This window comes from Pseudophryne corroboree, chromosome 3, assembly GCF_028390025.1.
Source record: "Pseudophryne corroboree isolate aPseCor3 chromosome 3, aPseCor3.hap2, whole genome shotgun sequence".
NCBI lineage: Eukaryota > Metazoa > Chordata > Amphibia > Anura > Myobatrachidae > Pseudophryne > Pseudophryne corroboree.
The window spans coordinates 701,878,702-701,901,834 of NC_086446.1; the positions used below are offsets into that span (position 1 = coordinate 701,878,702).

General features: G+C 44.3%; 1 protein-coding gene across 6 annotated transcripts in view; it reads right to left on the bottom strand.

Annotated features, from left to right (window-relative positions):
- Nucleotides 1–8,388: 8,388 nt before the first annotated feature.
- The window catches only part of MYOF (myoferlin), a 255,570-nt gene continuing 240,825 nt past the window's right edge, over nt 8,389–23,133 (bottom strand). For all 6 annotated transcript variants that reach the window (XM_063962066.1, XM_063962070.1, XM_063962068.1 and 3 more), the window contains 4 exons: nt 16,835–17,010; nt 9,906–10,015; nt 9,416–9,563; nt 8,389–8,967 (listed from right to left, as the gene is read on the bottom strand). In XM_063962066.1, coding sequence (XP_063818136.1) covers nt 8,929–8,967; nt 9,416–9,563; nt 9,906–10,015; nt 16,835–17,010 — 473 coding nt within the window. In that variant the 3' untranslated portion in view covers nt 8,389–8,928. The remainder of the gene's footprint in view (nt 8,968–9,415; nt 9,564–9,905; nt 10,016–16,834; nt 17,011–23,133) is intronic.

The window sequence follows — 23,133 nt, forward strand, 5'->3', positions numbered from 1 at the left end:
TGGCCCACCCGTTCCCCAGACCTGAATCCAATTGAGCACATCTGGGACATCATGTCTCGCTCTATCCACCAATGCCACGTTGCACCACAGACTGTCCAGGAGTTGGCGGATGCTTTAGTCCAGGTCTGGGAGGAGATCCCTCAGGAGACCATCCGCCACCTCATCAGGAGCATGCCCAGGCGTTGTAGGGAGGTCATACAGGCACGTGGAGGCCACAGACACTACTGAGCCTCATTTTGACTTGTTTTAAGGACATTACATCAAAGTTGGATCAGCCTGTAGTGTGTTTTTCCACTTTAATTTTGAGGGGGACTCCAAATCGAGACCTCCATGGGTTAATAAATTTGATTTCCATTGATAATTTGTGTGCGATTTTGTTGTCAGCACATTCAACTATGTGAATTACAAAGTATTTAATAAGAATATTTCATTCATTCAGATCTAGGATGTGTTATTTTAGTGTTGCCTTTATTTTTTTGAGCAGTGTATATATATATATATATATATATATATATATACACACACACACACACAAAATGGAGTGCAACAGAGCGCCTACTGGTGTTTTGGCATGAAGTAATTTATATGTGATAATTCACCATGTGAGAAAGTGTGAATTATTTCAGAGAACAACTTATCTCTATACAGGTCTTCAGTTCTGATGACACTTTCAAACATGTGAATTAAAAAAAAGAGAAACATAGTGTATACTGTATAAACCAAATACTCCTAATTAGGAACCTTGCTGGTCCCATAAACCGAATGAGCACATGGTTATATAAAAAGTATAGCAATTTAATATACAGTCCTGAAGCAAAAGCAGGTAGCAAACGTACAGGATAAAAACATAAAAACAGCTTATCTGTCCACTCTGGGACGTTCAGTGTTAAGCAGCAAGTCCCAGACCCAACACGTTTCGTCCTATAGCAAAGGACTTCATCAAGGGGATGCATAAGGAGAACAGAGCAGGAATTAAATAGCAGACATACATTTTCAAAACATCTCTCTCAACCAGTTTAACCTCAAGTTCACTGAGAAGCATGATCAGGTTTCAATGGAGTTTCTGGACCTAACACTCTCCTCAAAAGACCTAAAGATCACCACCTGTAACCATATCAAAAAAGTGGACACCAACATCTATCTTCATTTCAAAAGCTGTCACCAACAAAATTGGAAAACCAATATGCCTTACTCCCAATTTCACCGAATACAAAGAAATTGCAGCTCCATAGAGGACCAAAACAGACAACTCAAAATCTATGCAGATAGATTTAAAGAAAGAGAGTATCCAGTGGATGTCATCGAGAAAGCACTAGAAAAAACTCGGACTAATCCAGAACCTAAGAACTCGGCAGACATCAATCTAATGGAGAAAAAGTTTACAGCCCCATTTATTACAACCTACAGCTGCCATGAAAAGAACATCCGCCAGTCTCTCAATAAACACTGGAACATCTTAATGATGGATACGGTTCTAAAAGATATACTGCCTCCTCGACCCCAAATAGTATACAGGAAAACAAGACATTTGAAAGAGATCCTGGAACCGAGGTTACTGAAACCCGTCACATCTAACCAGACTAAAATGTGCCAGGGCTGCTTTAAATGTGGAAGCTGTAACATTTGTAAACTGGTCCATCGGAATCGGAAAAAGTTCTTCAATAGTGAAAACTCCCGGGAGTATACAATTAAACATTTCATAGACTGTAATTCCACAATGGTTATCTATCTTTTGGAATGCCCATGCGGTTTAAAGTATATTGGAAAAACAAAAAGAGTACTCAAATTACGTATTCAGGAACACGTAAGAAATATCAAAAACAAAATAACTACACACGCAATTTACAGGCACTTCCATGAAGTTCATTGGTCAAACCCTGAAGAAATGACTTTCAAAGGAATTGAAATTGGTCAACTGGGAGAAAGAGGTGGCGATATTCTGAACAAGTTATCCAAGAGGGAAATGTTCTGGATTTTTGAACTACAGACACTTGCACCCCTTGGCTTCAACGAAGGATTCAAAATTGCCCCTTTCTTATGAACCACAAAAGTACTTTCCTAGTCATATTGATTTTCATAAAGTTTTACCACAATCACTTTCTGCACACTTAACTTTCACTAGATATCTTTATATATGTATATTCACACCCTTATACATTTTTTTAAATGTATCATTTATTTATTCTATGTTGTATATCATATTTTATATATATTCACAATTTTATCCTGTAATCCACATCACTATTAATTTATATATTATATATTTAAAAAACAAACAAAAAAAAAACATGTCAAACATTATTTTCCCCTCCTTAACAATGTATTAGATCATTGTCTTTATTTCACAAAATGGCTGTGTGTTCCAGTACATCTTAAAAGCATGAAGTGGCTTTAGGAGATCTCAGAAATATGGCCGTGCGTTTCATAACACCCCGGAAGTGACTCTAAGACTATGTCTATGCTGGCTTGTGATCTTCTCTACCAAGCCGGAACGGAAGTGACTCTTCCTCGCCGCTCGTCACAGCAGAAGTGATGTAATGCGGCTCACAGTGCGTTCCAGCACTATACAATGAGACTGCTACCCCCTCTTAACACCAGCATCCGGCGGAAGTGACGTGGCGCGGCTCACCCTGCGTCTCAAAGCCATGAGATGGGATTCCCGGCTTCCTGGTACATACTCTTCCGGCGGAAGTGACGTTATCGCGGCTCAGTGCTGCATTTTATGATGTTTCTCCACTCGTTTTCACACGGTTTCCTCTCCTTTATAATACTGTTATAAGACTATGTACCCCAACTTCAGATTGCTTCTATAAGTTCTGTTTATGTTCACATAAACACGGATTTTTAATTCCCTACAGGAAGTGATGTCACACTTCCTGTCTCATGTGACCTTGTATGTCTGCTATTTAATTCCTGCTCTGTTCTCACTATGCATCCCCTTGATGAAGTCCTTTGCTATAGGACGAAACGCGTTGGCACGGGGACTTGCTGCTTAACCCTGAACTTCCCAGAGTGGACAGATAAGCTGTTTTTATCCTGTACGTTTGCTACCTGCATTTGCTTCAGGACTGTATATTAAATTGCTATACTTTTTATATAACCATGCGCTCATTTGGTTTATGGGACCAGCAAGGTTCCTAATTAGGAGTATTTGGTTTATACAGTATACACTAGGTTTCTCTTTTCTCTTTTGAATTCACGTTTCAAAGTGTCATCAGAACTGAAGACGTGTATAGAGATAAGTTGTTCTCTGAAATAATTCACACTTTCTCACGTCTCACATGGTGAATTATCACATATAAATTACTTCATGCCAAAACACCAGTAGGCGCTTTGTTGCACTCCATTTTGTATATTTGTAACCCACTTTTGGGCAGCAGCTACCACCCACTGAAAGATGGGGGGTGTTGAATGGTTTTAAGTAGATTTATTTTACGTATTTGTTTATATTAGGATTGTCTTAGGCGCTATTCTTCATTCTATCCACACACACACAGCTCAAAAAATTAAAGGGAACACTTAAACAACACAATGTAACTCCAAGTCAATCACACTTCTGTTAAATCAAACTGTCCACGTAGGAAGCAACACTGATTGACAATCAATTTCACATGCTGTTGTGCAAATGGAATAGACAACAGGTGGAAATTATAGGCAATTAGCAAGACACCCCCAATAAAGGAGTTGTTCTGCAGGTGGTGACCACAGACCACTTCTCAGCTCCTATGCTTTCTGGCTGATGTTTTGGTAACTTTTGAAAGCTGGCGGTGCTTTCACTCTAGTGGTAGCATGAGACGGAGTCTACAACCCACACAAGTGGCTCAGGTAGTGCAGCTCATCCAGGATGGCACATCAATGCGAGCTGTGGCAAGGTGGTTTGCTGTGTCTGTCAGTGTAGTGTCCAGAGCATGGAGGCGCTACCAGGAGACAGGCCAGTACATCAGGAGACGTGGAGGAGGCCGTAGTAGGGCAACAACCCAGCAGCAGAACCGCTACCTCCGCCTTTGTGCAAGGAGGAACAGGAGGAGCACTGCCAGAGCCCTGCAAAATGACCTCCAGCAAGCCACAAATGTGCATGTGTCTACTCAAACGATCAGAAACAGACTCCATGAGGGTGGTATGAGGGCCCGACACCCACAGGTGTGCTTACAGCCCAACACCGTGCAGGACGTTTGGCATTTGCCAAAGAACACCAAGATTGGCAAATTCGCCACTGGCGCCCTGTGCTCTTCACAGATGAAAGCGGGTTCTCACTGAGCACGTGACAGAGTCTGGAGACGCCAAGGAGAACGTTCTGCTGCCTGCAACATCCTCCAGCATGACCGGTTTGGCAGTGGGTCAGTAATGGTGTGGGGTGGCATTTCTTTGGGGAGCCGCACAGCCCTCCATGTGCTCGCCAGAGGTAGCCTGACTGCCATTAGGTACCGAGATGAGATCCTCAGACCCCTTGTGAGACCATATGCTGGTGCGGTTGGCCCTGGGTTCCTCCTAATGCAAGACAATGCTAGACCTCATGTGGCTGGAGTGTGTCAGCAGTTCCTGCAAGACGAAGGCATTGATGCTATGGACTGGCCTGCCCGTTCTCCAGACCAGAATCCAATTGAGCACATCTGGGACATCATGTCTCGCTCCATCCACCAACGCCACGTTGCACCACAGACTGTCCAGGAGTTGGCGGATGCTTTAGTCCAGGTCTGGGAGGAGATCCCTCAGGAGACCATCCGCCACCTCATCAGGAGCATGCCCAGGCATTGTAGGGAGATCATACAGGCACGTGGAGGCCACACACACTACTGAGCCTCATTTTGACTTGTTTTAAGGACATTACATCAAAGTTGGAACAGCCTGTAGTGTGTTTTTCCACTTTAATTTTGAGGGGTACTCCAAATCCAGACTTCCATGGGTTAATAAATTTGATTTTCATTGATAATTTTTGTGTGATTTTGTTGTCAGCACATTCAACTATGTAAAGAACAAAGTATTTAATAAGAATATTTCATTCATTCAGATCTAGGATGTGTTATTTTAGTGTTCCCTTTATTTTTTTGAGCAGTGTGTGTGTGTGTGTGTGTGTGTGTGTGTGTGTATAATATATATATATATATATATATACATATATATATATATATATATATATATATATATATATAAACCACCGTGTGTGAGAGCCACATACAGAGCTGTTATAAAGATGGATAGGGAGAGAGAGAGAGGGGAAGGGAGAGAGGGGGGCATGAAAATAGAGAGTAAGAGGCATGGAGTGAGAGGGGGCATGGGGAGAAAGAAGGGGGGACAGAGAGAGGGGGACATGGGGAGAGATAGCAAGGGGGCATGGAGAGATAGCAAGGGGGCATGGAGAGAGAGGCATACAGAGAGAAAGGAGGCATGAAGAGAGATGGGGCATTTGGAGGGAGAGAGGAGAGGGGCTTCGGAGAGAGGGGCATGAGGAGAAAGAGGCATATGGGGGGAGAGCGCGCAAGGGAGAGAGGCATTGGGGAGAGAGATTTCAGCAGCAGCACAATGTGGAAAGGTGCTCTGGAGAGCAGTTACAGTACCTGCAGGCCGGGAGTAAGCTCCGTGGTCTCACAAGCTGGGCGATCCAGGATTTGCAGGGCTCTTGAATGCTTCCAGTCCCGGCAGACCAGCAAAACATTAGGCGGCCATGGGGGAATATTAGATAAGCGGGAGGAGGGTGCTAACCAAAGACCGTAAGGAGGGGGACATGCAGAAACATGGGAGGAGGAGACGTGGGAGAAGGACGGGGATAGGCAGAGTTGCGCAGCAGCTGATACAGGACGATAGAAGTCAGTAGAGGAGTCCGCTTGCCTGTCCAGCTCAGTGAGCGAGACGCTGCCACTGCGGTCATGCTCCCTCCCAGCAGCAGCACATCTAGGAGGGAGGCAGGGAGCCGCTTATTGTGGCACAATGGTAACGGGCGGGAGGACGGCAGCAAGGCAATAGTCGGGACGGGTGGGCATGATGCCCCGGCCTGCAGCACCCCACTCTGCTGGGCCTGCTACAGCGCCTAGGGCACATGCCTTGCTCGACCCCGCTTAGTTACACCTCTGATGGTTACTACCCCGATAATACAGAATTCTTCTATGTATTGTACACCAGCAAAGGTATGGCCTGTGACAACAGGGGTCACAGAAGTTTTTCTGCAGACGGGACGTGCTGGGTTCTTCTATCCTCTATGCTAAGGCCACAATTCTCTTTTAGGGGTATAGGGGCAGATGTATTAACCTGGAGAAGGCATAAGGAAGTGATAAACCAGTGCTAAGTGCAAGGTGATAAAGGCACCAGTCAATCAGCTCCAATATGTGAATTAACAGTTAGGATCTGATTGGCTGCTGCCTTTATCACTTCCTTATGCCGTCTCCAGGTTAATACATCTGCCCCATTGTCCTCAATTATAAGGAATTGGTCGCAATAATTATAATTTCTTATCGCCGCATTAAGAAATATCAGGATTTACCACTGATTATATCCAGGGACAGAGGCTCAGATTGGGGTGGCTAACGTCTTTTGAAATAGTACATTCAGGTGCTTTAGTAAATTTGACCAGCCATTAGCCCCAGTGTATACCTATGGGGCTGTTTTGTGGTGATCATAAACAAGGGACAGCAGCAGATTTCACACAATTTCACAGGATGCTTAATATTTGTGGTCAGCCCCTCAAAATGTGCTTTGGGGGGATATCCCACAAAGTTTGCTAAATATGCCTCTAACACGGTTATGTCTGGGTTTACCGGTTATGTTAGTGCCCGGGGGCCTACAAGTCTGGAATGCACTCCCTTCTAGCAATTTCGTGCTGTAATAATTTCTTATAATCATTTCATTTACATTACATAATGCACCACAAGCAACTCCAAATATATGGTTTCTTTCAGAATTGCTTCAGATTGTTTTAAGTCTCGTTTTTCCACCGTGATACTATTTGTCATGGAATGTTTCTTTACTGTGCGAGGTTGAGGTAGAATACACTGTACTGTTGGAGAAGGGAAAAAGCGTGTTTCTGATTTATATCCTGCTTAACAGTTTATTTTATACGCTACAACTTGTTCGATGTCCTGTTCCAACAGAGGGTCACACTTTGTGGATTTCCCCCACCCTTACTATGCAGGCTTATTTTAAAACTGTTCCAGCCTCAACCCTTGAATCAATATGAAACCCTACATTTAAATAAAAACTAAAATATTTATTTGCCATAAATTTCCCTATTATTATGTGTTAATCAATGCCGTAAATATCTGCTGCATCAATGGCTAATTGCCTCAGAGCAGAATTGTGTCAATAGTAAATGGACAAGCCATCTGGGCTACGTTTGAATCGAAGATTTACCTTTCCTTTATAGGTCACAAGGCTGATAAGTAATCATACCAGAGAGGTTTAAAATCTTCCATTAATTCTGAGAATTATTCACTGAATTAATAAATAACTCCTGGTAATGTTAAAACCTTTAGCATTTGTAAGGAAAACAAAGTATAAGCAAAAAAAAAACTTTACATAATGAGACGTGGAGTTGATGTTACTTATTGTAGAATGTTGACAACAGTATTACAGTATCTATAAGATAGACATACAATAGCTTAAGAGAAAAGAGGACAAATAGGGTGAGGTGTTGTGACCGGTGGTCTCCTAACTACATCCCCACTAGCACTGCCAATCCTGGTGGGTAGCACTATCTAGGATTCGCACATATGATGTGGTGTAGCGGCAATCTGAAGAGGATCTTTAGGTATTCTTAATATGCATCTTACAGCAAGATTGGTTGATTCCCATTCTCATTGGATATGCCACAAAGAATAAAACAAAAGGTGGTCAAACATGGGCATTGGATACATCTGTAGCTACACAACAATTCTGTTGCAATAGCTAAAAGCAATTAAAGTAAACAACTAAAGTTAAATAGGTACAATACAGCAATTTAGTGGGACATAGTTATTATTTGCATTCAAATGACCTAGGCATTGGCAGAACTGGATCTACCATGTAGGCAAACTGGGCATGTGCCTATGGGTGGCAGCACAAAACCATTCATAATCCTTTTTCCATCTTAGGTTTTTTTTCTATTTGCTAAACATCCCAACCAACAGTAAAGTAGAGAGCCCAGTTCTGAATTGGACGCAATGCCAATGTAATGTTATACGCAGTGGAGCATTTGTTTTGCCACTGGTCTGCGATAGTGGTCGCAGTGAGGAATTAGCAAAGGGATGAGTCACAGTAATTGTGGGGAGGTAACTGGGGAGTGATGACAAATGCAGGTGCGTCGTTACGACTCAGGGGAAGGTCACAGCCTGAGGCGGCAGTAAATACCGCTCTGGCATCGTACTTCTGACAGCCAAGTTGTGCGACCAAAGGGTAAGAAAAAAATTCTGGACAGAAAAGTTGAAAAAGTGATATTTATTTAGTGTATACAGTACTTCACTATAATTGTAAAATTACTATATAAAAAAGTACAAGAATATAATGGTGCTTTGCATTGTTCCCTCATATACATGTACACAGACTTATTTTTATTGCACTATTGTTTCCATAAAATTATAATTTTTTTTTTTTTTTTTGGAATACATACCCCACCCTCACTGCTTTACATTAAACTTTTCAATATTATGACTTGGCAGGGGTGTGAAGACAGGGAAGGGCAGTGAATGCATTATGAACCCACACTTGAGGTGTACTTGTGAAAAATATTTTGTTTAAAAAACAAAAAAAAGCGACTCAAATCGACAAGTCATGACCCCATGAACCTTCTGTAACCTTGGTTTTAGGTCTCTCTCATTTATTATATATAGCAGACAAGCGAACAAGGTTAAATCTATTAAAAGGGTCTTCCGGGATCCAGGCCAGCATTGGAGGCCAAACACTATTCCGAAGAACATCTGTATTTTGTATTTTCTGTACTCTGTGTGTACGGTTTCACAATCTTCATTGAAATGGCTTCACAATCTTCATTGAAATATAGTTCTACAAATAAAAAAGGGGGAAAAAAAAGTTGAAATACTGTAACAGCTAATATTACCATGTGTGAAGATATTTATGGATTGGTTCTACAACAAAGAAACTTATGTAGAATACCCACAACCACGGAGCGGCAAAACCGCTTGTGTTGCTTTTCTGAATAAGCATTTTTTTTTTCTTTTTTATATCTCATTTTGACTTTGAAATATTTGTAGGTGGTAGGTCATGTTCAGAATTCTAGGAGCATACATTTTATACAGAATAAATGCAATAATTTTCTGATATTTACAGACACGACCTGTAGGAATTAGTACACAAGGAAGCATAAGCTATCGTTACCATCTACCTGAACAAGTTAGTGGAGAGCAGGAACCAATAAAATAAAAAAAAGTTTGCTTTAATTGACTAACAGCAGAAGTAAAGTCTGGTAAGACAGACAAACACATAAACCTACCGGCAAGGAATACAACAATATTCCGAGGAACAGCAGTACGAGCAGCAAGACGATGATGCCAATGAAAATCCATTTAAATCTGCGCCACACAATAAATTTCAAGGTCTTGCACGGGTTTGTGAACCAAAGGAAGGAGGTTTCTGGTCGGCTGCATTTTGAAAGAAACAATATTAATCACACTAACAAACAGCAAAAGGAGAAAGAAAGTTTTGTACTATAAGCCAAGGAAAATAATGTGATTCAATTAATAATTAACTGCATGAGAAGAAAGGAAAAATCAGCCTGCAGAATAGGAACGCAAGAACAGAAAGAAAGAAAACTGTGGTCTAGTAAGAATGGGAAAGAGTAAAACCAAAAACGATAAAGCAATCAGAGTGTTGCCAAATCAGAAGTCTGCACTGGACCCAGTTGGCAGAGGACCCAAATCCAAGTACGATAGATAGTACAGGCATTCCCAAACACCAGAGACTGAACATGAAAAACCTCTCACTTTGGTGGGTCTAACTTGGGGTTCATGTTGGGTTCATCACGACCCTTGCCAGCTGGCCTTTCTTCTGTCTCTTTTTCATTTAGAACTTCCAGAGTCAGCTCAATTTTTCCCTTTTGGCAAATGAAAACAGGTTCATGACATTTCATTAAACACCTTGTTCTGATTGTTTAGGAAAAATAATGCATTGTAGCTTTTAAGCAATTCTCTCTCGTGTGGGCCCTATCTGGTCATTTTGTGTGAAAGCAACAATGGCATATATAATGGTAACAATGCTAATTAGTCCTTAAGTGATATAGATTGTTAGTCTTCAATCTCCGGGATGACAAAAATGTGTAAACAGTTCTAAAGACAATGTTATTGCAGCAGAGTACAGCTTACAATTACACAGATGGTTACAAGTGTAATCTAATGTATGTAATTACTACATACACACACGAGTGTACGTACGTAACCAAAGCATACAATCAGGTCATAATTAGTCAGTGGTGTAAAAGAAGAAATCATTAATGCAAAAAATAAATAAAAGTAAAATATTTCCCAATTGAAGATTCTTTTTCCCGCAATGATCAGTGTGCTGCCACTCAAAAGTGTAAAGTTATATTTAGATTGTTTTAATTGGAACTAAGTAAGCAGTGAGAGAAAATCAATGCCCCTCCACTGCTAAACTCTTCCTGCAGGGAGTTCCAAAAATACCCGTTGAAAATAGAGGAACCTCTGTGCTGATGGTTCCACAGAAAACACGCATTGTATGAGGCCATGTAAGATTTCACGTTTTGTAAATTAATTGCACCACAGACTACATTTTGAATTTCTGGGAGGAATTCGCCTTTAAAAATGGTTATCCTACAAAATATATCAGACTAAATGGTATCCGGACTCCAGGTCGACAACAAAAAGGTCGACACACCTTAGGTCAACGCCAATTGGTCGACACACCTTAGGTCGACATGGACAAAAGGTCGACAGGAACAAGGTCAACATGGAAAAAGGTCGACAGGAGTTTCACAATTTTTTTCTTTTTTGGAACCTTTTCATACTTAACGATCCACGTGGACTACGACTGGCACAGTAATCTGTGCCGAGCGGAGCGAAGGCACCATGCCCGAAGCATGGCGAGTGAAGCGAGCCATGCGAGGGGATGCGGTGCACTAATTGGGGTTCCCCGTCACACTACGTAGAAAACGGCACCAAAAAAACCATTAAAAACTCATGTCGACCTTTTTCCATGTCGACTTTGTTCCTGTCGACCTTTTGTCCATGTCGACATTTTGTCCATGTCGACCTAAGGTGTGTCGACCTATTTATGTCGACCTTTTTGTTGTCGACCTGGAGTCCCAGACCCGACTAAATTATACTAGCCCAATCCTCACATGAGGGGAACAGCCTTGAAGGTGCTTATACAGTTACAGTCTCTAAAAAGTTTTCCAAAAAGAAAGTAACCATAATGAAGTCTGCCTATAACTAAAACGAATTGCTGCATCATGAAACACATAGCTGAGGAACAGGTATCTGGTTTTTACCCTGGCGATAATAGTGCATAAGCGATTTGTGCTGTGAATGTGAAATTGAAACCATGTGTTACTTAATGGTGTTCTAAAGAATCAGGTCAAACAGGAAAGAAATACAGTAGAGTGTAATGCAAAGACTCAACAATGTAAGTGATAAAGAATGCATAGGGGGGGCAACGAGGTGCCTCACTTTCTTCAAATATTTAAGAGGTGCCAGTGCGATGGATCACGCCTCCAATGGGCTCGGGTAAAGTGTTCCCCCTCACCCCCCTCTTGGCACCACTGCATAGTGTAAGGGGCACTACAAATGTGGGCATAGTGTAAGAGGCACTACAACTGTGTGCATAATGTGTAAGGAGCACTACAACTGGGTGTTTCCCATGAGACCACGCCCACTTCATTTTTTCAGGGGGTGCTGAAGTGTGTATATACTGTTACAGTTAGGGCAATCAGGATTTGGAATTCCTTGCCAGAGAAAGTGGTAATGGAGGACTCTGTAAATGCATTTAAAAAAGGATTGGATGAATTTCTGATTGAAAAAGGATATCCAAGGTTACAACATTAAAAATATTGACGTTGTTAATCCAGGTGTAACATGACTTATAGTTGTTAACTAGTCATAAAAACATTCTTCAGCAGGTACAGTAAAATCAACTCAACTTAATACAGAATACATATATAAAAAATGTTGCTACCAAAAATCTTAGTGGCACCAGTATGAAATTATATCCCCCATCCCAACCTAAAAATGTTCTGGCACCCCTGAAAGAGTGTGTTTGAAATAGTATACATTAAAATTCATATACTCTGCCAATTCATATAACGTGTACTAAAAGATAAACATAATAGATAATCATTTAAAAAGTACAAATGTTTCAATTCTTTCTTTGACAATATAATGAATCACTTAATCCAATTTATTTTGTATTTTAGAGGATTAAGTTTATGTTCTCTACTAATCAGTTATGTCACAGTTAATGTAAAAAAAAATTGTTTCTGTAAATGAACACTTTATTCATAAAAAGTACCTAACGTTAAGTCTCCTATGGTAAATTGTATATGGTCTGATTTTGTTTCATTAAATATACTACAAGGCCATAAGTAGGTGAATTATAATTGTTTGCTATTCAAGCCACACCCATTGCTAGCAGGTGCATACAGCCATGAAACCTCCAACGTTAACATACAATTCTGAAGAACTCCGTGACTTCCAACATGGCACGGTCATTGGATGGAACTTGGCAAACAAGTCAGCTGAATGACATACACCAACCTCCAAGATCAGGCACCATAAAGAGCGAGTTTATGATGGATATTTAACACCAGTAGATACTGTGGCTTCATCTTGAAAGACTGTGCAATATAGGGGCCATTCACCTATAGTGATCTAGGCAGTGTGGATTCAAAGTTCTCCTAGTTGTCTAGTACTATGATGCAAATCATTATAATGGCCATCACATCCTTTGCAGAACTAAAGAGGTTTCCATTGTAGCCTGGGGGTCGCAGACGAAAATGTTAAAGGAAATCCACTGCAGTATCTGGACCCTGATTAGACATTACTGTTCAATGGACCCATTTATAATACAGCCATGATCAGTTGAAATCTCCACCTCCATGGATTAGGCCTTTAATATCTTGCAGCTATAAGACCATCATTGTGCCCATTACTTAGATAAAGACAGAGCTGCTGGCATTGGTGGCACTTCTCATTGAAGACAAAGTAAAGGACTTTATGGTTCTCCTAGATGGGAATGTGCAATTATTGGTCCTTGATATTCAGGGATTCCAGGAATTCCGCTTGTGCCTTTGATCACACAGTAACATAAAAACATAGAATTTGACGGCAGATAAGAACCACTTGGCCCATCTAGTCTGCCCCTTTTTTTATCCTTTAGGTAATCGCAACCCTTTTTGAACCTTAATTCTTTGTAAGGATATTCATATGCCTATCCCAAGCATGTTTAAATTGCTCTACAGTCTTAGCCTCTACCACCTCTGATGGGAGGCTATTCCACTTATCCACTACCCTTTCTGTGAAGTAATTTTTCCATAAATTTCCCCTGAACCTGCCTCCCTCCAGTTTCAGTGTATGTCCTCAAGTTCTAATACTTCTCTTCCTTTGAAGAATGTTTCCCTCCTGAACTTTGTTAAAACCTTTGGTATATTTGAAAGTTTCTATCATGTCTCCCCTTTCCCTTCTCTCCTCCATACTATACATGTTAAGATCTTTTAGCCTTTCCGGGTAAGTTTTGTGATGTAGGCCATGCACCATTGTAGTTGCCCTTCTTTGTACACTCTCTAATGTATTTATATCCTTCTGGAGATATGGTCTCCAGAACTGGACACAGTATTCCAGATGAGGCCGCACCAATGACCTATACAGTGGCATTATTACTTCTCTTTTCCTGCTACTGATTCCTCTTCCTATGCAACCAAGCATCTGACTTGCCTCTCATTGCTTTGTTGCATTGCTTTCCTGCCTTTAAGTCACTTGAAATAGTGACTCCTAAATCCCTTTCCTCCTCAGTAGTTTCCATTATAGTACCCTTGACACTATATTTAGCCCTTGGGTTTTTGAGACCCAAGTGCATGATTTTGCATTTTTTAGCATTAAACTGTAGTTGCCATGTTCTTGACCATTTTTCAAGTCTAGCTAGGTCATCAATCATTTGTTTTACCCCTCCTGGTGTGTCTACCCTGTTGCATATCTTTGTATCATCTGCAAAAAGGCATACTTTCCCTTCAATACCATTTGCAATGTCACCAACAAAGATATTAAAGAGAACTGGTCCGAGTACAGATCCCTGGGGTACTCTACTGGTAACATTTCCCTCCAAAGATTGCACTCCATTTACTACAACTGTGTTTCCTATCCTGCAACCAGTTTCTTAACCATTTAACTATTTTATAATCCACCCCCACACTTTCAAGTTTATTTATCAGTCTGCGATGTGGGAGTGTCAAATGCCTTACTAAAGTCTAGATATGCTACATCTACAGCTCCCCCTTGATCTATTATTTTCATCACAGAGTCAAAAAAATCAATAAGGTTTGTAGAGTGACTTCCTCTTGAATTGGGGTTGAGAAAATAGTTTTGGAATTTTAGATCCAAAACAAGAGTGGCTAAGAACAGGACAGATATCCCCTGCATGAAAAAAACCTCTTAATTGTAGATTGGAAACCAGGATCAAAAAGGATGAATGAGAAACTGGAAGATTATTGTATATCATGATGCTGGATTGGATATATTTGTGAGCATCCATGCACTGTACACTGAGGAAGGCCTGCCATCACTGGAAATGGTGAGCCTCTATCGCCTTAGTGACCATGGGATTTGGATGGCAGTCGGGAAGATTTGCTGATACCACAGGATTTGGTGTTCACGTGTTCGGAAGCCTAGAAAGACTGACTTTTTTCTCGGTCATTTTCAATGAGCTTGTCGTGCAATTTGTGTGCTGGTCCCATAACTATCTGCTGCAAAAAGAATGCTCTGAAAACTAAAATAAATATTTAGGTCTGTTCTGAAAAAGGATTGATTGAGTATAGTTATCCGTTCAATAAAAGGGACTTCCTCGAAAAAAACAATCACAGAAAGGTACTTCTTGCCTGTGTTATCTGTTGCTGAAGATTTAGCTACACGGTCATGTGCTCCACCACCATACTAGCCAAGGCTCTTGCTGCTTATCTGAATGAGCCCTACTGTTAGGACTTCGTAGTTTTGGTTTCTACAGATTTTCAACATTTTTATTGTAGCACTTCATTCCTGATCTCTTGCTACTCTAGAGCTTTAGTTAATTGCTGGAGAAAGAAGGAAAAATTAACAAGCTGCACCTGTTGTCTGGCCATTAAAATCCTGGCTCTCCCTGCAATAAAGGTCACATGATGGTTGAGCTTCATATTCTCCTGGGCCATGCTTGTCTGTACTTTATGTTCTTTATGTCATAGCCTGTTTTTTCTGTGACATCGCTTCCAGTGTACAGTACGATCCTGTTCTGTTCCTGGCTTACACTGTAATCTTGAAAGGTAAATGTAGTGTATTGCATTTCTCCTGCATTCTTGACCTGGTCCTTGATCCGGATAGTATCAGCCGATGTCTCAGATTCCAGCAACCACATTCCTCAGTGAGCTGAACTGATCCAATCTCCCACCTGCATTAAATGCAGTTTACAATAATCCAATTCTCTACCTATAGTGTTTGGCATGCCTGTTGGCCAACAGCCATCATTTTTTTGCCATCTTCGAAGACATGGGAGCAGCTATGACTTTCATCTCCAACTTTGAGAGCCCACTTTGGTCTAACAACTCTTTATTCTTTGTCTATACAAATTTTTGTAGTATATGTGGTACATTAAATTTGCCTTGCTCCATCATCTATTTTGAGGTGTGCTTGAAAGATGTCTGTCTGGGAGATGAGTTGTGTCGCTCTTAGATGGCGGTGAATCCACTTCTAACTCCAGGTCATTTTTGGAGAAGGAATACAAGACTCCAAAGCATAGCAAAGCATAGAAACCATTTTGTATGGCTCTACCCTTTTGCCCAACACTTGCTCACCAGGTCTGGGGGAAGACAAATGGCCAGACCTTCGTTTTTTTTTTGTTTTTTTGTTTTTTGCAAACAGTACTATGGAATCTGTATCCGACCCTCCAGGTCATGGATGTTCAGAATGTGGGTTGGGAATGGTGTCACCTCTTCCTTTATCAAGGCACCAGCCCTACACTGACCAAGCAGTGACTGGTTCTCCCTACACCACTAGCACAAACTATGGGTAAGGATTCTGGATCAGTACACACCCCCTGCCTTTTAAAGTATTTTAAATTGTTACAGTGCACTAACAGATCCCAAAATCAATCCTATTGGTCACTGTAACTGTCTTTTTTTACATAGATTGATAGCGAAATCTGAAGTAACAGCTGTACACAGGCCCCCAATCAGATTGCTACATATTTCAGCTCGTTAAATGAGTAATGGGATAATGTACCCAATTCTCTGTCTGGCATAACGAAGGGTTACTTCTAAACATACAGCAGCATCAAAAGGAGGACACATCTGTAGAGATTTGTGTATTAACTGAGAAACAGGAACAGTAAAGCGTATGCATGTTCACAGGAGGGTGCATTTTCCCAGCAAACCTTAATGGTGTACTGCATAATCATATGTTTAGGATTTTTTTCTTTTTATTATAAGTTATACCTATCTGATTTTGTGGGCGCTAGGTTACTCGATTGGCTAATCTATGCTAGTTTTACTATACTTGGTGTGTACCTGCTTTCTTAATAAATGTGACGGATCACTGTCTGTATATAGAAGCCTCCATAGTCTGATTTCTTTCAAGAAGGAAGCTTGCAAATAACAGTTACTGCATAAATATTGGTTTCATCACCAGAATAGGATTAACACTCAGATTTAGATGATGATGCTTACAGCCAATATACGTTTCCCATCCTGCTCAGCATAACAGGGCCACCATCCTCTCATAGACTTCTGTTCAAATAGAGAGGCAAACTTTGAGGGTTTCACTGAGTCAACCATATCCAGGCTGCACTTTTGCGAGGTTTTTGCTGGGATCATTGTGCGGTGTAAATCAAGCTCAACAAAACCTAGAGAGAGGGCAAATATATAAGTTATCACAGTTGACTTTTACCGTACAAAATTTATTAAATACTAGTTACCAGCCCGTCAACATGATGGAACATCATAACAGTAATGTTAGCACTGGTGGCTGTGCGCCCCCGAACAGAGCAACAATCAGGGCTGTAACTAGGTGTGTGCCGATGGTGCCTTGCCCACAGCGCAAATGCACTGAGGGTGCACCATCTGGCAGCACACCTGCGCGGCCGCTATCCCCAGACTCCCGTGAAGTGCACACACTCACTGCCAATGGCGCCAACTGAGACCCGCTGACGGCACCGCCTGAGTCCCATCACCCACTGCCGCTGCTGTGAAGAACCCTGGCCTGGCGGCAGCGCTGTGATCACTGTCTGCCTCTGCTAACTGGCACAGCCTGAATGCCGGCTCGGCCCCCCTGCAATTCGGGAGAGACGTGATGACTTATACGTCTCTCCCAGCTTACACAGAGACTCTCCCACCCTGCCCTACCGCTGCACAGTGAGCGAGGAGCTGATAGTTGATGGAGGAGGAGATCCTCGTTTTCCTCCTTCTGGTTAGTAAATTACGTTTTATAAAGAGAAAAAAAAAATACATCCATTTAAATGGGGACTCTGTCTGCCATAAAGTGTAAAAAGGGGGCGCCGTCTGCCGCAAAGTGTAAAAAGGGGACGCGTCTGCCGCAAAGTGTAAAAAGGGGACGCAGTCTGCTGTAATGTGTAAAAAGGGGACGCCTTCTGCCGTAATGTGTAAAAGGGGCTCTACCTGGTGTAGTGGCGCGACTGTGCAGCGTAATTTGAATAATGGAGACTACTGTGCACCGTAATATGATTTGTATAAGTTTGTGGCCACACTCCTTCCCCATGAAGCCATGCCCCTATATTTTGGATGCGAACCTACGGCGCGCACTGCTCCTATTTTACATGGAGGGGTGGGGGGGGGGGCAATGCAGTTTCTTGCACACAGTGCTAAAATGTCCAGTTACGGCACTGGCAACAATTGAATTGCTCCGTTGGGTGCAAAGCACTTTTTTCCTATAGGATTGTAAGCTTGCGAGCAGGTCCCTCCTACCTCTATGACTTATTACCCCGCTTTGTTTTCTTTTATCACTGTTTTGAATTGTGAAGTGCAACAGAATTTGCAGCACTATATAAGAAATGGTTAGTGAATAAATAACAAATAAAACACTTTAGGGTAAGGCTGCAGGAGGGGAGGGATAGGGATTTGGACTGGGATGGGGGTTACCATTATATGCAGCCGGAAACACTCAACAACAGCTGTAAGCCATGATCAGCTGACCGTCAGACCCAGAACACACCACTGGAGCCCTGCTACCAGGAAAGTGAGCGCTGCACTGGGCCACACGATTTTGTATACATTCTAATAATGTCAACGTTTCATTAGTGTCGACAGGATGAATGTCCGCAAAAAGATGACAAACCCAGTTACGCCACTTTAGTCATTAATGTTTTAAAAGAGAATTATAAATGTAAATACTTTCTGTAAAAAAACCACAAAACAAATTGCAGCCTCGTACCAAGTATGTCACCGCTGTGGGCTGGATACCCCAAGATGTAAAATAGAAAGCCACGGCAATACTGGAACACTTCACTAGGGAAAGGAGTCAGGACCATACAGCCTATCCACTGTTCACCACAGGTTCCGTCTGGACACTTGTCACCGCCAGCATGAAGGACAATATTCCGGGTACACAGCCCTTTGACAAAGTGATTACACGAGAAATGTAAGGGCATGGCCTATCCAACATCTGTGTGCCCAGAATATTGTCCTTCATGCTGGTGGTGAGCAGTGTCCAGATGGATCCTATGGTGAACAGTGGGTAAAGCTGTATGGGTCCGACTCCTTTCCCTAGTGAAGTGTTTCAGAACTGCCGTGGCTTTCTGTTTTACATCTTGTGGCCCACAGCAGTGACATACTTGGCACGAGGCTGCAATTTGTATTGCGGTGTTTTACAAAAACTGTTTTTAAGTGATTAAAATTGCTTTGCACTATGGGCGCCCTCTTTTCATCCATTTTTTCCAAATATAATCTCTGGTCCCCAGGAGATGAATTTATCAATAGGAGACGCGGTTCATTAAGAGGATAAAAGTGCACCTATACAGAGAGAGAGAGAGAGAGAGAGAGAGAGAGTGTATATATATATATATATATATATATATATATATATATATATATATATATATATATATATACATACATATACATACATACATACTAGGTGCTTCATCGCGCCCTACGGGCGCTCTTCACACCGTCGTAAGGGGCTACGCCCCCTTAACCCCTGTACGCCATTCAATATATGTATTATATTAAGTATTACCTGCATTCCTAGTTTTGTGAGTGGTTAAATATTGCACAATGAAAGGGTGTTGGATGGTGAAGAGGGCGTAGGCCCTTGCGACAGTGTGAACAGCGCCTGCAGGGCACACTGTACAGAATGCAGCGTGTGTGGGGGGGAGCGCGGATGGGGTCGTGAGGCGCTGCAGGTGGGGATGTGCGGGGAAGTGGGATCCGGAAGCGGTATGGGTGGGGGAGGGCGGGGGGTTTGGTGGGTAGGGGAGGGGCAGGTACGGGGATCTTGGGGGTGAGTGAGGGGGTTCCGAAGGCGCTGCAGGTGGGGAAGGGGCGAGTGCGCCGCAGGTGGGGTAGGGGGTCCGGAAGCGACGCGCATGGGGGAGGGGCAGGTGGGGGGGTGCGGCAGATGGGGTCGGGAGGAGCAGAGGGTAGTGGAGGAGCGGGTGCAGTGGGGCCGTGCGGGTGGGGTAGGAGCGAGTGTGCTGCGGGTGGGGTAGGGGGTTCGGAAGAGATGTGCGTGGGGGAGGGGCAGGTGTGGGGGTGCGGCAGATGGGGGAAGGGGTCCGGAGGCGGTGTGGGTGGTTGAGGGGCGGGTGCAGTGGGGCAGCGGGTGGGGTAGGGGGTCAGGATGTGCTGCGGGTGAGGGAGGGGCGGTTGCGGGGGTTGACGGCAGATGGGGGAGTGTGTCTGTAGATGCTGTGGGTGGAGGGAGGGTAGATGGGGGGGGCTGTGGTTGGGAGGGTCTGTGGTTGAGGGAGGAGCAGGGGAGTGGGGGCCGTGGCTGGTGTAGGGGGTCTGGAGGGGCCGCATGTGAGGGAGGGGTGGTGGTGCGGCGGATGGTGGAAGGGTTCAAGGGCGCTACAGGTGGTGGATGGGTAGGTGCGGTGGGTATGGGAGGGGCAGGTACGGGGATCTGGCGGATGGGAGAGGGGTTTCCGGAGGCGCTGCAGGTGGGGAAGGGGCGAGTCAGCCGTGTGTGGGGGATGGGAAGGTGCGGCACATGGGGGAGGGGGTTGTGAGGCGCTGCAGGTGGTGGAGGGGCGGGTGCAGTGGGGCAGGGTGTTGGGAGGTGGTGCGGGTGCGGAGGGGGCGAGTGCGCTGCGGGTGGGTTAGGGGGTCCATAAGCGACACGTGTGAGTGGAGGGGCAGGTGCGGGGGTGGGGGGTCTGGATGCGCTGCGGGTGGTTGAGGGGTGGGTGCAGTGGGGCCGCGGGTGGGGTAGGAGGTCAGGAGGTGGTGCGGATGGGGCTGTGCGGTTGGGAGGTTCTGTGGATGAGGGAGGGGCAGCGGAGTGGGGGGCGTGGGTGGTGTAGAGGGTCTGGAGTCGCCGCGTGTGGGGGAGTGTCGTGTGGTGGAGTGGCAGGTGCGGCCGATGGTGGAAGGGTCCGAAGGCACTGCGGTGGTGGATGGGCGGGTGCGGGGGTGCTGCAGGTGCGGTATGGGGTGAGGAGGCGCTGCGGGTGGGGGATGGGCGGCTGCGGGGGTTGACGGTGGATGGGGGAGGGTGTCTGTACAGGCTGTGAGTGGAGGGGGGGAGTATGGGGGCCGTGATTGGGAGGGTCTGTGGTTGAGGGAGGGGCAGGGGAGTGGGGGCCGTGGGTGGTGTAGGCGGTCTGGAGGCGCGGCATGTGGGGGAGGGGTGGTGGTGCAGCGGATGGTGGAAGGAGCTGCAGGTGGAGGATGGGCGGGTGCGGGGGTGCCGCAGGTGGGGTAGGGGGTGCTTGTCCATCAGCAGCAGCAGGGCCGCAGGCCACCCGGGTGCAGTATCAGGGTAACTGTGTTGCGGGCACCCGGGGAGCACACCAGAGTGGGGTGTCCCTGCTCCTGCGTGAGGCGCTCTGCCTCACATCCCCCCCCCCCCCTCCAGGCACATGTCCCCCCCCCCCCCCCAGCCAGGCACATGTCCCCCTTCCCTCAGCGAGGCACATGTGTCCCCCCCCCCCCCCCCCCAGCCAGGCACATGTCCCCCTTCCCCCAGCCAGGCACATCTCTTCCCCCAGCAGGCACATGTCCAGCCCCCCCAGGCCAGGCACATGTCCCCCCCAGCCAGGCACATCTTTTCCCCCAGCCAGGCACATGTCCCGTCCCCCCTTCATCAGGCACATCTCCCTCGGCAGCCGGGGAGCACACCAGTGTGCACTGTCCCCGCTGCCGCACATCTCCCCCCCCCCCCCTCCCCGCGAGGCACATGTCCACCCGCCAGGCACACCTTCGCCCTCTGCCCCTCTGCAGGCACATCATTTCCCCCACAGGGCACCAGGCACATTTCCTTTCTCCCCCCCCCCCCCCCCCAGGCAGCCGGGGACCCGCTGTACCTGGAGGACCGGACCGAGGGCTGTGCCGGCAATAGGAGCGCTGTGCAGGGTTGCCTCTCTCCTCGCTGGGGCAGACGGCAGGGGAGAGGCGCCGGGGCTCAGGCGGGGAGCGGGAGTGACAGGCGCTCGGCTTCAGACAGAGAGTTGCCTCCCGCCCTCACGTCTTCGGCGCGGGACGATGGAAGACTGGGGAGATGTGCGCCGAGAAGGTGCATGGTGTGTGACGTCACTTATCTGCATACTGCATACAGTAGCTTAGCCCATCTGTGACTCCACCCAGCGTTACGGCCAGGCACAGAGTCACAGATGTAGGCAAATATATAGGAGAATATATATATATATATATATATATATATATATTTAATATATATATATATATATTTAATATATATATTTATACATATATATTTAATATATATATATATATTTATACATATATATTTAATATATATATATATATATTTATACATATATATTTAATATATATATATTTATATATATATATATATTTTTTTTTTATATATATATATATATATATATATATATATATATATATATATTAAATATATATGTATAAATATATTGTGTCGGCCAGGGGCTCTCTGTGTGAACCACTGGCCATTTTTCTTGATGCGTATCTGCAACCGTGTATTCAGCAAACCTTCACACATCTCAAAGATTCCAACATGCTATTGGAGAAATTTTTACACATTGAGCAGGTACCCCTTAACGTGTTAATGGCTACCATAGACGTCACTAGCCTTTACACATGTATCCCGCACGTGGGGGGCCTACAGGCCGTGAGAGAGCTTATCACAGGCAATGTGGCATACAAGGGCCCTGATGTGGATTTATTCATTGAACTGCTGGAGTTTACCCTATCGCACAACTATTTTTTGTTTGAAGACAAGTTCTTCAGACAGACTACTGGTTGTGCGATGGGGTCTGCTGTGGCTCCGGCGTTTGCGAATACCTTTATGTGGGAAACTGAGAAGGGGTTGTTCTATGAAAACACAGAGGTCTCCAAGCAAATTTTCTTGTACTATCGTTACATAGATGACTTGCTCATCTTCTGGACAGGGGATGAGCAATCTCTATGTGACATCATAGCGAAGCATAACAGCTCAATGAGTACCATTAAACTTACCATGAAGTGCAGCCACTCCCAGGTGGATTTCCTGAATATTTCAATCCGGATCAGTGAGGGGAGGATTATTACGGATTTATTCTCCAAACCCACTGATAGAAACACGTTATTGCAATATAGCAGCTTCCACCCCACCCCGACTATACAGGGTCTGCCGTACTCCCAATTTCTGCGGGTCTGTAGGATCACAAATACTGCTGCAGACCTTGAGGTACAACTTGATAAAATGTAAAAAAGTTTGTAGAGAGGGGGTACCCCATGTCCCTATTAAGACAAGCTAGGAGTAAAGCATGTGCACAAAATAGAGTGGATTTACTGACCCAAACTAAGTTGAACAA